The sequence below is a fragment of the Crocodylus siamensis genome, chromosome 12 (assembly GCF_052110815.1).
Source record: "Crocodylus siamensis isolate JL-2025a chromosome 12, ASM5211081v1, whole genome shotgun sequence".
NCBI classification, from domain to species: domain Eukaryota; kingdom Metazoa; phylum Chordata; order Crocodylia; family Crocodylidae; genus Crocodylus; species Crocodylus siamensis.
Genome location: NC_143406.1, coordinates 42,005,682 through 42,027,844, shown reverse-complemented (window position 1 = coordinate 42,027,844; position 22,163 = coordinate 42,005,682). Strand labels below are relative to the sequence as shown.

The following is a 22,163-nucleotide window of genomic DNA, read 5'->3' as shown; positions in this document are numbered from 1 at the left end:
TACAGGCTGAAGATCGAAGAGCTGGAAGCTGAGCGAGGCAGACTGGAAGAGGAGAATAAGTGTTTAGAAATGAAATTGGAGAAGCTAACGCTTCAGGTAAGGGACAGGACCATTCAGGGAGACAGTGGTCAAGCTTAGAGAGCTTGGCATTGTCCAGGCTTGCCAGATGGGCTGACAGACTGGCAGATATGCCTGTGACCGGACATATCCTTCCACTGCAGTATGGGCAAAAGATCTTGTTGGAAGTCCATGCTAAGTCAACCCCATGTACTTTATCTGTGTACCAGCTTGCAACATTGCTGTTTGAGCATCTATCCAGTCACATAAGGTCTGAAGCTTTTTCCAGTGTTCCTGGTTAGGAGCCTCCCAACCCTTACCTGTCTAGGCAGACTCTACCCCCGTAACAACCCTGCTGCAGCTGTACTGGCAGCAGAAGCTGCAGTGTTCACAGGGCTCCTGTGTTTGCTGACATTACAGCAAGTTGGTAACAGTGACTGAGCTGTAGTTACACCACAGCTTCCACCATTGTCACCACTAATGGAAAGCAAAGCTCACAAGTTTGACCTGGTCTGGTAGGAATGATCCAAATCGGGATATGGTGGTGGGGTTGGAAAGCATGGTGGCATCATTCCACATTCAAGGGACAAGGAGGAGGAAGGCATGAAACCAGACACTTTGAATGATAAAAGAGCTGGAGGCTTGATTGTACCATGGTACTGCAGGCTGTCCCTGTCATTACCTTATTACTGAGGCAGACACTTCCCTGTCACACAAGCAAGAGCTTCAGCTTTTCATTTTGGATATGGCAGTGAAATCCCACTCTCCCCGATGGAGTGCAGGGGGAGCGCACAGCAGTGGAGGGCACCGATTCCACTGTTTGCTCACACTTGTCTGACATGCTCTTGCTCTGTGTAAGAAGGGGGCTGGAGAGAGGAGAGTTGTTAATGGCTTTTTAAGCATTTCCAGCTTGAAAGAAGCTGGAGTGAACAAGAACCTGAGCTGGTTTGTTTTTAATCAAAGCCCATCCTGCTCTGAGCGGTGTTATCTCTCCCTGCTGTTCTCTCAGCATTGTTGCATTGCATTCTTCTAATTTTTTCTTTCTCTTTTTCTTTCTTTCCTTTTCTTTCTCCCCCCCCCCCTTCCTTTTTTGTGTAAATTACTTCATGGTAGAAAACCCGCAGTTTTGAAATTACCCAGATTTCAGACAGACCATTGATTTTATCTTGACACCTATTAGAGGGAAATCAAATCTCTTTTTTTATTACCAATTCCTGGAGACGGAGGAAGTGACAGCTTTGATAAAGCAGGGAGCCGAGAGCTGCTGAGCGCCTCTGCTGAGCCACGTTTAGCACGAAACCTGTCACCCGGCTCTCCTTTAATTGGGTTTCAGTCATCAGGAGGAGATGAAAGCATTGGGTTTTGTGTTCGGATGCTCGGGTCTCCAATGTACACAACAGCAGCTTTGGTTCCAGAGCAGGTTACAACTCATTTAAGTCATATTTAATCTGTTGCTGTTGTCTCCAAATGACTGCTGGCTCATTGCACTAGGCCGGCACAGTCCTGAGCACAGTTAGTTCTCCAACTTGTGAAAAAACCTATGCTGTTTATGACTAGCATCAGCTATAGCCCCTGATGGCTATGAACACCAGACTTTTAAGGTCTCTCTGCAGCAGGAAGGCTCCAAGCCTTCCTTACGTTTTTGCTAATTGTTCCATTTCTTACGTGGTTTTGTGTGTGTGGTCATTTTGGTAGCAGCCTTCTTAGAGTAAATATGATAGAAAATGCAAGACTTGGGAGCAGGATATCAACACAGCAGTCCTTATGTTGCAGTATAACCACTCGCATCTGGAGTAACCAGGGTTGTGGGAACACAGTGACCGTTTTACTCTTTGCAGGCAAGAGACCTAGACTCAAATTCAAACATAGCTAGAACTTCTCTCGGAAGCTACTGGCCCGTATTGCAATGACTTGCAGCAGTGGCACTTCTCAGAGCCACAGGACTTGATGAATGGGGTAGTGTGTATTAGGGCTTTCTGAGGCGTCTAAAAAGTAAAAGGAATGACTCAGTGATGGAAAAGGTGTGGGGAAGAAAGGAAAGGGGGATCCTGGCTGGTCCAGAAAGGAGAGAGTAGACTTGCCCCTTGGAGGGGAGCTGGAAGGTGGGATTGTGTTAACCAGAATCTTGGTTCTAGATGAGAAGAGCTGTTGTTTGGTATGATTCAGTTGGTGGGCACTGCACAATAAATGGAAATAATAGAAAAACTGGGACTCAGAAGTGACCTCAGGTTAAGTATAGATGGAGGTCCCTTCAGGAACTTGCGTATTTAGTTGTTCCAGCTCCACCTACCCTAGGATGATAAAGAGTGCGAGTCTCAGAGGGGAAGAGAAGGCATTCAGAATGGGAAGCCAAAGGAAGTCCCCAAGGCACTCATTGCAAATGGACAGTGTAGTGGAGAAAGAGCTCCTGGAAAGTAAGTGGTCTGAAGAGAAGAGATGTTGCGAGGGCAGGAGGCGAGTGCCACAGACGGAACGTCTGGAAGAAGGAGGACCCTGAGACCACATCAAGTCAATAGGCTGTATCGAGCCAGAATAGCAGGATGGACCTGAGGCTCCTGGGTGCTAAAGGAAACAAAGGTGTCTCTGAACAGCAATACAAGAGACGCACTTTGTTCATATCTTAGAAATCTGGTTGTCTGTTTCCCCCGTAGCAGAAAGCAGATGAGGAGAAACGGAGAAAACTCTAAGTTAATTCCTTGGCACTTGAGATTTCCTCTATGGGAGCTGCTTATTTTAGGGGCTCTGCAGCATGAATCCTGAGATGATGTGAATATTTATCCATGCCCACCCAGCTGCGTGGTCAAGTTTTCAGAACTCCTCTGAGAGGAAAATACAGCCCTAATAATGGAGATTTTTGCATTTGTCCCTTGACTGCTAAGCCCCTAGCCAAGCCAGAGCTTAAATTACATTTCCTATAAACACTTCTATTGACTCCAGGTGCTACTGTAGATTTGGTTCTGTACTGATGAACCCCATTTAATATGAGTCACTTAGCAATTCATCTCTTCAATCAGATTGTTCTAGGAGAATATGTTGGGAAAAGGTCATTCTGCACTTGAATGGAGTCACTGGAACGTTCCCAGGTTGGTCTATTATGTATTCCAGGGGTGAGGTGCTGAGGAAAGCAAGGATTAAAATCACTTTCCCTCTTCTTTGAAAGAAGAGAGAGAAAGCAGAGCAAATAGTGAGGTCGCAAATAACTCTTTTTAAAAATATATATGTTACTGAGCTGAATGTCCCAGTCGAAATCACAGACTTGACCAAAAGTAAAGATCAAAGCCAATAAAGGAGTGAAAGAGGTAGGGAAACGATGACAGAGTAAGAAGACAAATCTCTGGCGGATCTTAATCTTCCTTTAAGTATAATGAGCTAAACTGTAGTTGGAGTGAAAGATTGGACTGCAGCACATAAAAGGCATTATGGAGAGGTACAGAGCTTGCCATTATGGCAGCGTAAGGCATGGGGGATGTGTGCGAGACAGGAAGTAATTCAGACCAGTTCATAAACTCTCTGCAGGCAACTCAGACTGTAGGGGACTTTTCCAGATTTCTGAGTTTCTGAGTCAAGGTTTGACTTTGTTGACAACTTCAGGTTTTGGTTTTTTTTAAATGGTCAGGGCATATTGTGAACTATGTGACCCTCACTTTCTGGACAGGTGTGTACTTCAAAAACTGCTTTTGCATTAGTAAGCATGTGATTTTACCCCCCGAGTCTGATATTAGCAAGTAAAGACACAGAGATATTGATGACTATCTGCAGCAGTGTATATAACATCTGACATCTCTTCGTATTCTCGGCTTGCATGGGGACAGCTTGAATTATGGCTGGAGGCTCCATCCACCTCAATACCCCTCCTCTTCCAACACCCCCTTGGCTCTTGACACCTAGCTGCAGGCCGTATTGATTTTCTTTCACGCCTATAAAGACTATAGCACGGTTATTGCTCACTGCTCAGATCTTTACGGCTAGTAAAAACCCCAGATTACAAAAACACGTGAGATGTTGGGGATGTAGGGAGATGATAGCCCCTCCATGGCCACCTCCTGTTACCTGAGACCCATCCAACTGACAGCATACGAATGTGGCAGTGGACGTTAGTCCGTCTGTGAAAGCAGCAGGGGCAGTTGGTCACAGACGGGTTTGATGCTTTCCACACCAGCAGTAGCTGTTTTCTCTGTAGTGACTCCTGCTGGCAGGGGAGGCAGGCTTGCTGCCCCGACTGTCCTTTTCTTCTGGTGGGCAGGCTGTTGATGGCACCCCAGTGGCTTTCTTGATGAATTGCCTGAAATGCTCCGAGGTATCCTTCCCCCGGTTCGTCAGGGTGGATGCAGCTCGAAGCCAGGAACAAAAGCAAGTGATCAAATCAGTGCTTTTCGGATAAAGTAGGAGGAAAGACTTCTGAAGAGTGCTCAATTAGCATTTATTACTGTGAGGAGCCTTGTGTTTACAGGCGACCAAGCGGATGTGAAGTGTTCCTTATGCAAATACCACTCTCCTGCCTTTCCTGCTCTCCTCAGCTCTTGGAGTTGAAGGAGAAGAGATTCTTCAAGTTTGGCTGCTTCAAGGAAGATTGATTAAAATCAGCTGCAGTTTGACTTAATTGGATCCATATGCTTGGAGAGGGAGCTTGACTAGTTAGAACTTCTTGTAATTAGTTCACAGCTGGTTGGTGAGAAAAACAAAACTCCAGTTACAGCTCAGAGAAATGGATCTGTAAAGAGAAAGAACAACATCTCCCTGTCTTTTTTGCTCATAAATTTCCAGGCTCTGAAAATTGTCTAGTCCTGTAACCAGTCTGAAGTTGATTCCTCTGGGTGCATGCATCTGTGTGTAAAGCAAGCTGTACTGGGTGATTTCCAGCCCCCCCCTTTTGTTTCAGAGTGCGAGGAATCAAATACAGTTGAAATAGAAATGGAGGCTGACAGTCAAGGAAACCTGAGTGCATTTCTCAGAGAAAACAGAAGAGGTGTGTAGGCCGGTCTGCAGTACTTCTGACTGTCTCTGATTCTAAGTTTGCCAAGAAGCTGTGAGCAGAATGATTGCAGAGCAGACAGTCATCCTGTCTGACAGTCCCCCAGTAGTAGGGGTAAGAAGTAATTGTATTTATTTAGGCTCCCTACTAATATGTGGCATAATAGAGCCAAATATGCAATGATACAATTGTAATAACAGCTAAAAGCTGGTAATGTAATTGAGGATGCTAATTATCTGGGGTTAAGAGAAAGCGGTGTTCTGACAACCATCTTTGGGCAGGAGGGGGACTGCCATCTGACGTGCTTCTCAGTAGTGAGGGTGGACAGTCAGAAGGGCTTCAAGAGGGCGACATCACTCAGCGAATTGGAGCCTCTAAAGCTTCATCTAGAGCAGGATATGGGTCTCGTCTCTGTGGGAGAAACTGCCAGGGATCACTCCTTGCTTGGCTGCTCTCTCCAGGAATGAAAGCCATTTGTTCCAGAGTAAGAGCACTTTTAATTTTGAAGTGTAGTGCTCGTGCAGAGAACCGTGCTGGAATAGCCTATTCTACAATAACTAGTTAGCTTCTCCTGGGCAAAGATTATACGAGGTCATTCTTAGCTGTTTGGTAGCACATGCAATCAGTCATGTTCTTCAGGACACATCTGCACACAGACTCACCATTGCAGGCAGTGGCACACTCACCCATGCCTCCCCACTTACTCAGTGGGGAGCTGTGTCCTCACATTCATGCGGCACTGAAGGAGGGGGAATGAGCACTGCTGAGAATCTGCCTGGAGCACCACATAAACATGGCTACACTGCTTCCAGCTGGGGAAGAAGTGTGCACGGGCAGTCCAGTGCATCGCTGTATAAACAATTAAACATGTGCTAAGTTAAAATCCCTGGCTCCTTTCAGGCTTTAAATGGAGCATCTTTGCCTATGAGAAAATAGAAAGTGCCTCATCTGCTTCATGCTTCCAGAGCATGTTAATTAGCATGCGTTAGCTAACACCTTCTAACAACATGCCTTTGCATCCTGGGCTAATCAAAGCCTATCTGCCTGGTAGTGCGTGAGCACGCCCTCATTAGTTTTGTAACAGAATTTTCTCCCGGGCTTAAATCCTCTGCGGGGACCGTGGGGCTCTCACGCTCTGCAAATAAAATCAGGTGGAGGAGGGGGGCAGGAGAGGACTCTGGTTCACTATCCTTGGCTTTTCCTCTCCAGAAGACCAGTGCTTACAATCTGGGATCCATTCTGCCCCAGAGTTGTCTTTCTCCCATTTCTACCTTTCTATTCTCCAGCTGCCCTGCACTTCTGTGCCTGCCTGTCTTCCCTGTACTTCTGGCAGCTGGAAGGTTGGTACTTGCCACTAAACCAAAGAATGGAGTCCCCTGTCCCTTCCCTAGGGGATGCAAGCATTAGGGGAACATTTCTCCTCTTTAAGCATTGATAACTCATGTAGTTAGGTCTTCACCTGCCAGGCAGCAACTAGCTTGGAGTTAAGAGCCTGAGGCAAAGTTGAGGTCACTTAACAGTCTAACTGTTCATTATGTGACCAGTGAAGAATGATGAATTAATCAGTTACACAGTTATAAAACTCAAAGGGACAGTGGCAGCCTTTCAAGGTCTCCTAATTGACCTATTAAATAATCCTGAGTCCCATTTCTTAGCTTTCCTTGATGCCATTCCTTTTATTAACCTTCTTTCTTTCCCCTTTGTTCCTTCTTACTTGCCTCCACTCCTTGTGAGTCTCCATTGCACCGTGTGACCCCAGTGGAGGCCTCCATTGAGCTGTGGTTCCAGTCTCCATTTCCCCTCTCAGACCAGGACTTCTTGGATGCAGGAGTGACTGGTGCAGGCTGCAAGGATCTTCCCTTGAGATCCCAAATAGGATGGCATTTTGGCTAAGGTGTCTTACTGGCACAGCTGCTTATGTGTGTGGTCCATAAGGATTTAGTTACAAGGTGGAATAAGGGCAGAGTAAAAATAAAATCAATTAAGCAGAAAAATGCAGGTACAACTCATACTCAAGACTGGTGCTACCAGAATGGTGTATGACCAGTTTACTCCCACTGACATCCAATAAACTGCATCCAGTTACACCCTGTGGAGATGGCCCCTGATGCTGCAGTCCTCTATGTTGCCTCCCAGAATCTTTGCTGGACACAGCAGACTTCTCACTTGCCACGTACAGACAAAAGTCCCTTTGGAGTGTAACCGCCTGCACTAGGTCATGTCCTAATGCAAATGGATTCTCAGTTCCATTGAAACCACAAAATAAATATGAGCCACCAATCTGATATTGCAGCTGGTAAAGCGAGCAAAACTCTGGCATGCATTCACAGATACTCCGTAAGCAAATCCCAGGATGTCATCCTCCAGCTGTACTCGGCCTTGGTGAGGCCACAGCTGGAGTACTGCATCCAATTCTGGGCCCCACAATTTTAAAAGGATGTGGAGAAACTTGAGAGAGTCCAGAGGGGAGCCACATGCATGATCATAGGGCAGGAGAACAAGCCTTGTGATGAGAGGCTGAGAACCATGGGACTCTTCAGCCTGGAGGGACCTGGTGGCAGCCTGTAAGTATATAAGGGGTGTGCATCAGGACCTGGGGGAACACCTGTTCACCAGAGCGCCCCAAGGGATGACAAGGTCCAGCGGTCACAAACTCCTCCAAGACCATTTCAGGCTGAACATAAGGAAGAAGTTCTTTACTGTCCGGGCCCCAAGGCCTGGACCAGACTGCCACCAGAGGTGGTGCAAGCACCTGCTGTGGACTCCTTTAAGAGACATTTGGATGTTTATCTTGCTGCGATCCTGCCCCTGGGGCAGGGAGTTGGACTCGATGATCTTCTGAGGTCCCTTCCAGCCCTGATGTCTATGAATCTATGAAATTGATAGTGCCCATTAACATCACCCTTGGTTCAAGCCACACTATGTCTGGGACAAAATAACATGCTCAAAATGCTAAGTGGCTTATGTGGTTTATCTGTCTGTTTCCTCAGGCATATGCCATGAAATATTTGATGTAATCAGTTAGTTTTGTCACAGGCATCTGGAGATTTGCATTTTCAATTCACAGCCTCCTTGAAAGTGTATTTTCAGGTGTTTGATGCTACCCTAACCCTGTATAAACAGTCTTCTTGTGGCCTGAGTGCTACTCACAGTCTCTCTAGCAGTACGATTGTGCTAAGAGGCATGTGAGTTTGTATCGCGTGCTTTAGGGCAAAGGGCTCACTTCTAATTCTGCACTGAGCCTTATTTCTCTTGCAGAACCCACTGATTACAGCTGCATAGCAAGATGACATTGTGCTAGTAGCACATGCTAGCAGGCCTGTGCTGGCTTAATTTAGCTAGTGAGCATAACAACAGTATTGAAGATGCATCAGCACAGGCTTTAACACATGTGATTAACCGGAATCCAAGCTCTCCCAGGTCCCTGGGACATGCTATCGCCCATCTTGGCTTCTTAACTGTTGTTGTTAGCTTCATTTTGCTATGTATACATAAAACACAGTGGTGAAGGGAGGGAGAGCTGCCAGTGGATCCCCCTTGCAACCCACAAAGCAAAGAGGCTGTGGACTCATGCACATGTATGATAGCATTGGGGGCAGATCTAGAACTTCATCCCCAGGGTGCAAGAGGATTAGGTAGAGGGGTATAATTTATTATACGCTTACGATAGCTCCAAGCCTTTGGCTACCTGAGAGATCAGATCATTTGGAGGATCTGGCAAAAATGTCTGCACGTGAGATCTCAGTGCAGCAGGACTCAGAATTGAAGGGGAGTGTAAACTTGCTTTGGGATAAGGAAGTATTTGAAGGCCAAAAGACAGTTGGGATGGCGCTGATTTGCTTCAAGATAAGCAGAGTTCAATTATTAGGCTCAAACCTGCCAATCTGAGGTTGAAAGAGAAGCCTGTAGCCTCATATTGGCCCCTTGGAACATGATGTACGAACCAGATGTCTAATAAATCAAGGACTCCCACTCCAGACTTGCTAATGTTTGTTAACATCAGGGACTAGAAATGCACAGGGATGCACATTTGCACAGTGAAATTTTAACAACACATACTGCCTTTTTTTAGAATTATGCACACTGAATATTAAATCCCAGAAGTTCCCCATTGCACTGCCCAAGCCAACACCAACTTGTTTACTTCATGCAGCGCCTTTCTGGAATTTATGCAGACCCTGATTAACATTCACCTAATACATTTAACGTAACAAAAATACATAATAAATTTATTAACATTCTTCCAGTATCTTGGAGAACATCAGGTTTTTCGAGCAGCTCAGACAGGAAAAGGTCACTGCACTTAATGCACCCACCTGAAGAGACAGCAGTGTCAGAAAGAAGTCACCATCCTGCACTAGTTTATGTGAAAGGCAAGGAAGGGCAAGAGTAGATCTCTGTGCAAGTACATGTGAATGGGTAGTGCCAGCACAAAGAAAAGGTCCTCAGGCTAGTGCAAGTGAAGAGGCAACATGGTCTGAAAGAGGAAGCCATTGTATGGCCTGCCAAGAAGGGTTGCTAGCATCTTTCACATGAACAGAGCCTGCAGGGCATGAAAGCAAGAACACTCCTGGAGGAGCAGCATAGTATGAGGAGGGTGGGTATTTACTTTCTAATGCACGATCACATGGTCAGGTTTAAAATAACTCTTTGCCTTTGCACACAGCAAGGATCAGCAATCCACTAAATCCAGCAATTACTGCATGTGCTAGAGCAGTTGGTTCCATCAGAAGCCACAGTTAGGGGGAGATCATTTCACTAGGGCGTTTGTACAAGGAGGAGAAAAAGGATGCAAGAAGAAATGAACTTAATATTTTCAATAATTGAGGTATTTGAACAAATTTATATTCAGAAAATAAATATATGTAGATTTTTTAAACGCCCCCCATTACTTAACTATGTGTATTAAATAACAAAATATTAGCAAATGTTGAGTACAAAAGGCAGCTGTACTCATATCCTGTAGTTGTGCTCTCAGGTAAAAGCCAAGTTTTAATAAATGACTTCACTTACACTGAAGAGAGACTACTTTCAAGGATCTCTGATCTCCTGTGCAGCATAATTAAGAAAAAGTAAAGTTTTATAAAATGATGTAAAGATTACAAGAGTGACTGTTCCTTTCTAGTTTTCTGGCATTGCTATCCAGCATCTGAAGTTAAGAATTAGTTTTCAGTTGTTCTTTTTCAATTTTTTATTATTCCTTTGCTGTTTTGAATTTCTGGTGTTATGCCACAAAGACAAAATAATGTCATTTGAAACCTTAGGGAAAATAACATTTAAGGAGGTTTGTTTAATTATATTTTTTTCTTGGTTTCAATGAAAAAACACAGCGTCCAGAAGAAGCCACCATCCTCTCTAAATGTAGCATTTAGTTTTCAGTTCCTTTGATATCAGTTCAGCCTTAGTTTGATGACCATATTATTTATGTATTTTTAACCATATAATTCAGAAGAAATCACCATTCCTTCCAGTTCTTGTCTTAGCTACTTTTTCTGTTGGGTTTTGGTTTGATCACTTTTTTTTTGCTGCTGATACAGGAATGATCTTCAATCATTTTATTCCTCTGAAACTGGCTGTCACAAGCCACATAAGATTAGTTCAATGAGAATTTGATTACCAAGTAGACTTGGCCCTCCACTTCCTGAAACATGTAAGAGCCTCAAGCAATCCTGGAGAGTTGAGCACTGGGAATAGGCTGTATGGATTGTGGGAGAGAAATTGAAGTGGAGCCTGTCCGATGGGTTTCAGTGATTTGTAGAGGAGAAAAATCACCTGGTAATTTCCATGTTCGCGGGGAGAGGGGTGGACTTTAGGAAATAGAGATGTACATTGAGTCGTCTTCTGTACTGAAGACGATTGCGGCAAATGGTAACGGGGTTAATACCCAAGGGAAGACTGGCTTCTTACCTGCTGGAATCCCCTCCACAGAGGACTACATACAACAAAAAAGTGCTGGTGTAAAGCATTTCACCTGAAACCCCCCAAACTTGCCCTTCTCAAGATGAACAGTTGCAGTCTAAGCAAAAGTCTAGCAGTCGACCCACCAGATAATGAGCTAAAGCTGCAATGGTCTCCGAAACAGCCGATGTAACTTGGCAGTCATCACTGAGCCAAATGACAGAGTGGGGCTACATGGAAAATAGAACAAGTTTTCTAATGTAGAAGTGAAAGTAGTCCTATTAAAAGAGAATCCCTGTCTAGTACAAACTGCCAGTGATATTCCATTTTACCTTTGGTTTTGTTTTCTGAGGCTTTACAAGACCACAAAGTTGGGCACAGCCTGTCTCCCCAACAGGGTTTTTTAAAACTGTTCCTATTTTGTCATGCTGAAATTCCTCTGATCCTGTTCCTCTGATCTTTGAGCTAAATAGGAATGGTGGTCATAGCCTACAGGCAAGTTATTAGCCTACAGTGAACAGACTTAAATGCTGGATATTTAGATGTATGGCCAGTGTCTGATTATTTTATTTAAAGGTAAAGGTTAAGTATCCACACCAACAGAAAGAAGATTGCCCTGCTTTTGATAGGAAATCCTAGCCAAGTCTGCCTATCAGCAAGAGAGACAGGGGCAGCAGAATGGATATTGATACTCGATTTGAGTAAAGGAAAATGGCCTGTTTAAATCAGGATGGACACTCAGGACATGAGGGTGGGGGAGGTACCATGTAAAGGAAGCTTTGCCCTTTTCCCCCACTTCTGTATATGCGGTATGATGTGCCAAATATTGAAAAGAGAGAGGTGTTGTCTTTGTAAACTTTGCTCCTTTAAGCAAAGGAGGGTTTCTTTTTGTAAATGTTGCTCGTTTAAGGTAACAGAGGGTTTCTCAGTGATCTGTAGCATCTGCAAATTCACCCCAGCACGGGCCTTTCACATCAAGGACACTGTTTCTTACCCCGATTAATGTTTAAGCCACAGGTGACATTAAGTGATATAAAAGCTTTGTGTCTGTTTACTGTGTTTTTGGCAGTGTGGTCACAACAGAACAGATGAAAGCTCCCTAAAAAATATTGTGTGTGTTGGATGCTGAACTAAGATGTTCCATCAAGATGATGACCCTTCAAAGTCAAGTCAGTATATCTCAAGCAGCAGGTTCATCATGCTGCCCACTTTAGTAAGACAAAACAGACTGGAGAAAGCTGGAGCATTACAGCTCCCTAATGCAGATGATTTCCAAAAAAATCCCCTCTCATAATTTAGCTAGTCTCACAGTGGATAAAGTGTTTCTCTGTGTGCGATACCATTGACTTTTGCAATCAGTACCAATTCAGATATATACCCCCTGACTTTAATGCTGGAGGTGACATAGAGGGCTGAGGGCAGACCACTCTTCAGAAGGGAAGTGTAGTTCTGGAGCTGCTTCCCTTCTGATCCATCACTGCTAAGATTGGTTGGTGTTGGGGTATCTTTGAGAGTGTGGATGGGGGAGATATGAAAATTATGAGTAGAAATACAGTATGCCAGAAGGTAGTGGTTACATGTGATAGCTATTACAGTCACTATATTGTGATTATAGTGGTGGGTAAGCATAAATATTTAAATACAACAGCAGTGGATTTAATTATATGTATGTATATTTGCATAATTACTTGAATGTGTATTATTGTATGACATTCATATAAAAGTTTTCCTGTTTTAATATTGGTGAGGTTTTTCATAGTACAATTTTTGGTGCTAGATAGAAGCCAAATAAACAAAATTGGGGCCCTGTGAATCAATCAGATGACTTGTCAGGGGGACTCATTTAATTATTGCTGTCTTCCTTTCTCCAAGACCTGTGTTGCCGTTGGTCCAAGCGATTCTCATATACCAAGAGCCCTCAAAGCCATCAAGATAGAATAACGAGGCCTCAGTGTACATCAAACAGCCCATTTTTTTGCTGTGTATCATAACAAAGAGAAGGCTTTTTGCCTCTGCTTTGTTTCCCAAGGAATGTGCTAATTAGGGATGGAAATTAATTTTCCTGTGTTCTTTCTCAGGAGAGTGGTCAGGAAATGAAAATACTTAAAACAGACTACATATTTGCTTTCCATTGATGTTTAGCAGTTACATTATTATACTATCTACTGTCCACGTTTTGGTTCTGGGTAACTGTCAGGGATAAAAATCCTACTTGTTTTCCCAGCCTTTTTTTCATTTCGAAGTAACGGGATGCTGCTGAAGCTGGGAGAACTGCCTTACTTTCATATCTGGACCTTGCTGGGTAGAGAGCCAATATTTTCCCCTTCAGAAGGGGGACTCCTTGTTCATTGGGTTCTTTGTGGTCTTCTGCTGAGCCCATCCTTCCACCTCTTCCTCATGTAGGTTCTTGCCTATGAAAGCCTATGGTTTTTGAGCAAATTAAGTCTTTAAGGTGCCCACCTGCCCTGCCTTCTGCCTATCTTCAGTTGGCTTTATTGACTTGACAAATTGTCCATCTGCTTCCAGGGCTTGAGAGACAGCAAGCGAGCGAGCCGTCAGGTACATGCAAGACACTGTCACACCCCTCCTGCCTGTTCACAACCCATTCAATGAAAACTTGGGATGACTTGGAAATTAAGTAGTTATTTTCACAGACAAATTAAGCTTAATGGTGAATTCACTGCCTCTGGTTTGGAGCCATTTACTCAAAGTCCCAAATAACCCAGTAGGTTGCCTTCCTCTGCCTTTATAGATGTTCTCTTTATTGTTTTAGTTTATCCGTAAATCCCTCTTGTTCTTTACAATGCTAAATGAAGATATGACTTCCCAGTTGGAAAGCCTTCCATGCTGCTTGGAGTCCTCCTTGCACCAGCAGAAAGAAACAATTGAGCTTTGAGTTTGAACAGAGAGACAGATAAGATCACCATTAGATTTTCACAGCAAATGCAGAATTCTTTCTTCACTAATAGGTTTCTAGTGCTATCTGACAAGTAATTGAATTGCTGGGGTGGGGGAGCTGATTTTGTATTGCTCCCAAATTTTGCAGGAGAGTCAGAAGTGAAAGGCTGTTTCTGTGATCCCCAGAGATGGCTGTCAGAGATATGGGGAGCTAATTAAAATGTCACTATATGTACATGAGGGTGACCAGGCGGAAAGGGTTGCTCGTCTCCTTGGTTCAGGGGGCTCGCCTGTGTCTTTTCTCCCATCTACAGACTGCTTAATCTGCTGCAACAAGTAATTTATGCTTTGGGGGTAAGAATGAGGCCACTGGGTAAACCTGGCCTACTCCTCTCTCCTGGGTACGTCAGAAAATAAATCTTCTCTTGCTCCACTGTAATTAATAGGGCATTTTTACTCCAGTCAGGCAGGAGCAAGGAGGTATTTTTTTCCTCTCCCTTAGCAGTAAGTACAGCTGCACCATGCCTTGCCCTGGGAAAAGTTAGAGCTGGGTTGGGTGTAGGCTTTCCACAACTTGCACTTGATAATCAGCAAAACAGATATGCTCCATTACATAAGGTGGCGAAAGCAAAGGCATTTCCTTCTTACCATGTTCTTCCCTCTCCCCTTCTCCTAGGTTAAAAGCATAAGATGTCCTGGCCAAACAATAGGATAACTAAGAGTGATATAATCATTTCTCCCTCAGTAAATTCCTGTAGAAAGACCAGAACATTGGAGGAATTGTTTAATATGGCACCAGGGATGCTGCTAGAAGCGTGGAGTAAAATTGAGAGTAAAAACAGAGGTTGATGTTTGGGGGAAAATGTTGTAATTATATTTTATGATTTATTACTACTACTACCACTGTGATTACAGTTATTAATGATTAATTAGAATGTAGAATAATTGCAGTTGGACTCAACAGAGTGCTGGTCAGTTCATTACAGCGAACAATCCTGTATTGCTAGGGATTGGGCAAGAAGATGAGCTACATTTTTCCCCCCATATTAATAAAGAAAACTTTCCTGGCATCAGTTTCACATTTATTGTGGCTGCTTCTTCAGTTTTGTCCGGGGAGGGGTCGTCAACTTTCCGTTCTTTGGCAGATGACCTTTGTGTGCAACATCATGATATTCCTCCTGGTTGTAGAGAGAGATTCTACTTCATGATGGGTCCTTTTATTCTCTTTAGTAATAGCTAACTCATTCAAAGGCCAGCTCAGGCAGTCCCCTGTTTCTTTTGGGGGAAACCAGCTGTTTCTAGAAATAGTAGCATTCAGTTTGTTCCTGGGAATACTAGCATTCAGTACTCGTGTTCGATTTCAATTTGTTCTGAGGACTCATTTACGTTGTCTTCTCAGTGAGAAGATTTTGGCCTGTAGGATAGAGGCTGGCAACCTATGGCCCATGGAGCCATTGGATCTGGCCCATGGAGTGGGGCTTCATCAGTGGCAGTGCTTCACCTACACCACTCTCTATCATGCCGCAGCCAGGTCCTTTGTCCATGCCATGGCTGGGCAGTGGAGGGAAGCCGTGGCAATTGGATCCTAGCACTAGCCCATCTTCCACCTACGCCGAGTCATTTCAACCTGCTGCCAGAAAATGTTGCTGACTCCTGCTATAGGAGATCCAGAATTGACACTCTTCTAAAATGAAACCAGAGGTGTTGCTTAGTATTGGGACACATGGTTTAGTTCCTGGATATCTAATGTACATAAAGGAGAGACTGGGTGGTCACCTTGCTGGGGTCACCTGCCCCCAGTTGTCTTTCTTGCCTGGTGCAAAGGGCTGTACCTGGTGATCCCTTCCAGCCTTACAGTCTATGAAGCTAAGACAGCACTTCCATGCAGATACATAATAGAAAATCACCCCGGTATTGTCCAGAGACACCTCACTCAGTCCTTTATAGTTCTCAAGATTGAGATGATGAAAAAGGTTCGATGTTAAGACTATGGTTCTTTACCAGTGGCCAGCTCCTGGCTGTGGTTAAGAAGCAGATCTTCAGGCTGAAGAGGATCATGGAAGCAATAACCTCTTGGTTCTTCTCTGCTATTTGCAACAGATCAGTAACAGTTTGTTCCTTTGGCCTGCCAGTAATATCTCTTCCCCCTGGCTAGTTCCATTTGGACTGTAAGCTTCCACGCATTTTTGTTAATTGCTTCTGGGTAGAGCTATGACATTCCTCCAAGATCTGCCAGCTGGTAGGCCCTTGCCGTGTGAATGCAGGCATGTGGCTCTTGTCTGACATCTATGAAAGGGAGATCAAGTTAGCACAAGGAGCTTACATTTTCATGGCTCTCGCCCAGCTGCTGCATGCTGCAGAGATGCAGGCCACCTGATTGGCAGGTCTTGGCTGCAGAGCAGATTAAGCCTGATGATGCTTTATGGCAAAAAGTTCCCTGACCTCAGCAAAGGCTTTCTTTTCTTTTCCTCCCCCACCCCTCCTTTCTAAGTAAATAACCATTTCTTTTTTTTTATGGAAGGAGGCCAGTCTGCCCAAATTCCCTTTCTTTGTGACATCAGATCCAAATAACTGCACAAGGCGTCAGGCCATGCATTTGCTGGAAGAAAAGGATGAGCCTGTTGTAAAAGATTTGCAGTCACACAGCTGTGCAGTGAACACGTAAAGACTTTTTTGTGCCTGTTGTATTCCTGGATTATAATTTTCTCTCCCCCTCACCCTACCTTAGATGAAATCCCTCCACTTCCTTCATCCCCGTGCATTGGGCAATCAGCAGATACAATCTAAATCTGTAGGGAACTGCAGGCATACAAAGCAATCATGTGGAAATGAGGAGCTAGGACTAATGGGGAACAATACCAATAACAGAAGAGCAAATGAAATGAAATATGGCAGAATAAAATTCATTGGAGATCAGATTCAATAACTGTAAAATGATGTGAAGTTTATGATCAAAGGCTTACTTCTGGTGTTTTAATGACATAGCGGTTTAATCCCTTTAAAGCAGATAGATAAGGAGTTAACTAAAATCTACAGCAGCCTTCCTCCCTCTGAACTGTTTATGAATTTACTACAGGATACAGATCGCTTTTGAAGGCGCTGGACAGATATCAGCTATGGTAATTACTGAGCCCTACATAATGGGCTACCAGTCTTCATACATCGATTAGCATATGAGGTGAACAAAGCTTGATACAGGGGCCTGCCTGTCACAAGGGTGCCATTTGTCTTCGAAGCACTGCGCTGGAGATGCTCGGAGGAGCAGAGTTTGTTTCGACTACTACCAGGAGGTTGGCTGGGAGGGAAGTCAGTGGTGCTCTTGTTACCTGGCTGGTTTGTGATTGCCAGCGGGCGCAGCTCTTCCAGTGGTGGCAACAGCACAAACTGCTGCACAGACAGGACTCAACTGAGCTCAGACATTTTAACCATAGTGTCATGTACTACAGGCCTGTAAAAACAAAAAACCAAAAAACCAAAAAAAACCACAAAACCCCCAAAAACAACACCCTGTAAAGACGAGGCACACAGATCACCTGAGTCTCTTCTGTCACATGCTCTACTTCCCTTCCTACCCTTCCCCAACCGAAAAGGAGGGGGGTGTTGTGTGGTCAGCCGCATCTCTCTTATTTCTCACTCTCTTCCCTCCCCTTATTTCCCCCCACCCTCCCGCCCCCAGCTTTAAACCATTTGGCAACTTGGAGTTAGACAAAGCCAGTTGCTCACAGCTGACATCCGGTTGGGGAAGACGAGGGTGGTTGTACCTTTATGGTTTTGAAGTATTCATCACCCACACCTTGCTCATTATGCTGCCATCAGGCCCCTCTTCCCCTCCACCCCTCACTTCCTCCGAAAACAACCACTTTCCTCTCATTAAACACTTAGCCAACATACATACATTTTTCACAGCTGTAGAGAAGCAAGCAGAGGGGGCTCTTTCTCTACTCATTGCTTTAGGCTTGTTGAGCCGCTGGAAGCCGAAGAGCTGCTGCTGCGGCTGCTGCATTGTTTAAAGCAGTGTTACAGCATTGGCCGGGTATGAATCAGACACTCTGGCGGAGTTCATATCAAGCTGGGAGGAAGCGGACAGAATTGCCCAGAGGCTGTGGGCCATCTTGTTTTCCGCTTCTCCTGAGCATTGCTGTTCTGCGGTGGTATTGATTGGTTTTCAGATAGGGAGGTGATGAATGGAGATTTCATGTTATTTTGGTAGCTGTTGCTGCGATGGATGGAATGGTTTAAAACTAACCTTTAATATTTCGCTTTATATTTTGCCACATATATCACCCTGGGAGGGGTCTGCGTCTTTGGACCCTGCTGCGCATTCAGATTAAAAAGCTGGATAGAAGCCAGCTCTAGAGTTACTACACATTTTCAAGCACTAACTTTATAGCTGGTTGGCTCGTATTATAGCTGGATACTCATTTTTATGATGTGGTCATTACTTGGGACGTGTGGCTGGTCTAAATTTATTGTGTGGTTAACCAGTTAATTGTGTAATGTATATAATGTGTCGCAGGGGCCTTTATGGCTAGTGTGCAGTAACAAATGATCTAAAGGAGTACATTCATTTCTAATCCCCAGCAGCCTACTTTGGTGCTCTATAGTGGAGGCACCCCTGTGCTGCTTGCTCTTGAGTGCTGCCCGTGCCAGCTCTGTCTGCCTCTGTCCTAAGGAGATTCTCTGGGATGCTTTTCCAATGCTAACAGAATTGAGAGAGGTTATATAAGATGGTACCACTTCCACAAGATTACTGGTCAGCTCTGCAGCACTGCTGAACTCGCTCTCTGCCTTGGATGCAAGGTGAAGAAAGGTGTTTCCTTCTCACTCACCTGAACTAAATTTGTCTCTTTAAAAAAAAAAAATTAACACCAAACAATCTGTATTGCAGGCTTACGCTACTTCCCTGTCACTCTTGGCCCTCCATTTTTCCTGCTTGTGGCTTTATTTTGAGAGCTCAGCTATTGACCACTTGAGATCTCATTTCTGGTTTTATATCAAAATGTTTAATATAAACGGGATGAAATAGAAGACAAATTAAAAGCCAGTTTTCTCCCTGTTTGGGGTGCCTGCTGCCATCACTTACTGGGCTATTTCAGGAAGCAGAGGGTGAGCTGAAATGGCAGCAGCTGCCCAAACTGGGATTGGCAGTACAGCATAGGGACTCTCACAAGTTAAATTGGTTTCCATTTCCAAACCCATACTATTGAGCCAGGACGAACAAATTAGTAATCAGCCAACTTGAAGCAAAGATTAGCCTGTTGATGGGACTCCAGCTAAGTGCTATAGCACCTTAGAGATGCCCATCAGTGACAGATGCACATTTCAGCAATTATGTTCTTATGAACAGAGCCCAAAGGCTCATGATGTTTGTGGTCTCTCTTGTTTGCTTTTTATAATGGTTGGTTGAACAAATTTATTTATAGAAAGTGAAAGCATCACAAGTGCTAGAACAAATAAATGCTTGCAAAAGTCTTTGCACCAGAAAACCTCTGAGGGTTTTCCTGGCTGCTCTTAGCAAACGGAGAATGGGGGATGTCACAGAGGTGTAGCTGGGGATGACATCTGGTGTAGGAAGGAGAAGTGGTAGGACATGGTGTGCTAGCAGCAGCAGCCCAGGGGTTTCTAGCTTGACAACAGTTCAGGGTCAGAGGAACACCTGGTTGTCTAGCCATGCATGGAGTTTGGTCAGGTAATGAAGGGAGAGCTCCCCTGGAACCTGCTGATAATAACAGCGGGGCAGAACAGCAGATCGGGGGGAAGGAAAGGAAGGGCAGGGTGGGGTAGCGTGTGTTCCGCCGTACGAATCTCCTGAAAGAAAGCAAGCTTTCCCATTTTCTCTGTGGACAGACAGGTGTAGTTGGTGATGACTGTAGTTTCAGGCCTGTGTATTTCATGGTTGGTTGGCTAGAGAGTCCACTTCCTACCCTGTAATTTTTGCAGTATTTCAGCTTTCATTATAAAAATGTTTCTAGCTCTGTGGTTGCGGGGAGAACCATGCAACCATGAACAGAGTCTGAACAGAGTTTGCAGAGAGCCTGTAGCAATAGCTTTGGAAAGTATGCCACAGCTCATTCAGTCGGGGGTCTGGTAGCTGTCTAAGTAGCAAAATTCAGCATTTTCGCTGTAGAATTTTCTGTTCTGTTGAAGCGAGAGGACCAGAGACCAGATTTTTGTCTCCATGATTTGCTGGGATTTGTTTGAAGAAAACATCACAAAGGGGCTAATACTGTCTTTTGCACTGGTCTCTCTGGCACACTTTCTGGACACAGACTCTGCTTGTTACCCCTTTGCAGAAGAGGGACCCCATGGCCCATGTGACTACTCCCTAGGACCAGTGCAGACCTACCAAGACATCCCAAGAGCTTAAGAACACTTTTTCTCAGCTCTCCAGCCCTGTGTGACAATGCTCTGTGGTTTACCATTTCTCTCTTCAATGGACCCAGTGATGATTTTGCAGAAGCAATTCTCAACCTAACGTGCTTTTCTTTAAAACAAGAGCACAAGAAAGTCGCAAACCACCGAATGCCTTGCTTCTCACTGTGGCACCCACCCTTTGGGACTTCTTTGGGGTGCATCTATGTTCCAGCAGGAAAGCTTCTCACATTAGGCACCCTGAGTGTTAGCAGGTACGGTATTGAGGTGGTGTGAGAGGTTAGAGCCGGTCCTGCCCTTTGAAAGAATTCCTGTTCTCTCTGCTGTGTGACCCCTGATCAGCTTCATCATGTGTCCAAAATCCCCTGTCAAATGATCTTCTTTCAGGCGAGCAGCTCGCTTGACAGAAATAGTTTTCTTGCTTTGGCCAGCTCTTTGTCTAATCGTGCTTCCATTTGAAAAGAAGATGAGCCAGATTCAATGACTCTTCTTCATTAAGTTTTTACAAAACCTTTCTCCTGACACCTTCTATGTTTTGGCTCCATATGGGGGCTATTGAACCAAAGGAAACGCATAGAATTAGCTTTTACAATTGAAGTTATGCTCAACATACAAAGTAGAGATTTCAGTTTGATAAAACTACTCTTGGAGTTTATAGTCTCAAACAGTATTCATAAACTGTATGTAGATAAGTTGCCCAAACCATCACGGCACCCGTAGGTTTTTTTAAACTCTCATATTAATTTAAATAGCTGCAGTATTGAGTATCACTGTTCTTACAAATTTCTCTGAGGGTGGTTCTACCTCCCATCAGTGTGCCTACTATTTCTGTGCTATTTCTGTATCTGTACTTTCATTTTCCTTTTTACCAATAGGCCGCTGGACAGAATGACCTACCTAAAGCCAGCACCGTCTCCACTGACGAGCCTCTTGGCACTATCAAAGGGTTTTGTTTATGATGCATGTGATAGAAAGCCTGGTTGGCAGCATGTTGCTCATACAGCTGCTCCCGTGTATATGGCATGTGGAATTCTACCTTCACGTGGTGGTGGAGAAGTTCATGCCTTATTTGAAGATCTTGGAGGATGTCACGTGCAGTGTAAGACGAGATGAAACCCATTCAGATCTTCTGGACACTTGTCCCTTTTTAAACCTCCATGGAGCAACTCCTTCATCATTAGTCTGATGCAGCTGCACAGGAGGAGGTCTGTGTAGCATGTGGCTGCCATGCTCCGTCTTTCTTACACTTTTGGACAATATTATGGGCAAGAGAGGACGTGACCCACCATCCACAGGTTTTTTAGTGAATTAATTGTGCTAACAAACCTGTTATCAGCTGCCAAATCCATATACCCAGTTCCTGTTTGAATTTTTAGTTTTGTGTGCAAGATGTGGCAGACTTTTGAGTGATCTTATTATAGTGTCTGCTAGTTTTCTTTGTATGTATTTAAAGTAATAGCACAGGAGATAGATTTCCTGCCTGTAGCTTAGTGGCCAGAGCTTGCTTTTTGGAAAAGATACATTCATATGACTGGGTTGGGTTGGCTGTTGGAACCGGCATTGACAGCGAACCCCTTCATAAAATTCTGCAGGACTCCAAGAAGAAACTAGAGCCAGCAATGGAAAAGCTGTTGGCAAGCATTTCACCCACTGTTCTGTTTGATAAATGTAGAGTAGGGTGGTGGGGTCATGGTAAGACAGCACTGATATAAGAATTCAGTGAAGAAGTTATATTTTGAGACATCTTACCTTCAGCGGTTTTCCCAATCTGTTGGCACAAATTATACCTGTCCCATTCCACTCCATAATTCTTCCATTTCTGGAGTACCGTGGTCTCCTAAATGGCACCAATACAAGAAAAGTAAACTGCAGATTATACCTTTAAGGGACAACTGCAGAAGATGTGTGCATTGGCAACATGCTGTGAGATGGGAACATAATAAATCATTTATTAAAGGTCTGACAG

At 44.3% G+C, this 22,163-nt stretch overlaps 1 protein-coding gene across 3 annotated transcripts in view; it reads left to right on the top strand.

The window, feature by feature from the left end:
* Positions 1–22,163, top strand: part of MAD1L1 (mitotic arrest deficient 1 like 1) — a 496,400-nt gene that overhangs the window by 292,927 nt on the left and 181,310 nt on the right. For all 3 annotated transcript variants that reach the window (XM_090024470.1, XM_090024471.1, XM_090024469.1), the window contains one exon: positions 6–96. In XM_090024470.1, coding sequence (XP_089880596.1) covers positions 6–96 — 91 coding nt within the window. The remainder of the gene's footprint in view (positions 1–5; positions 97–22,163) is intronic.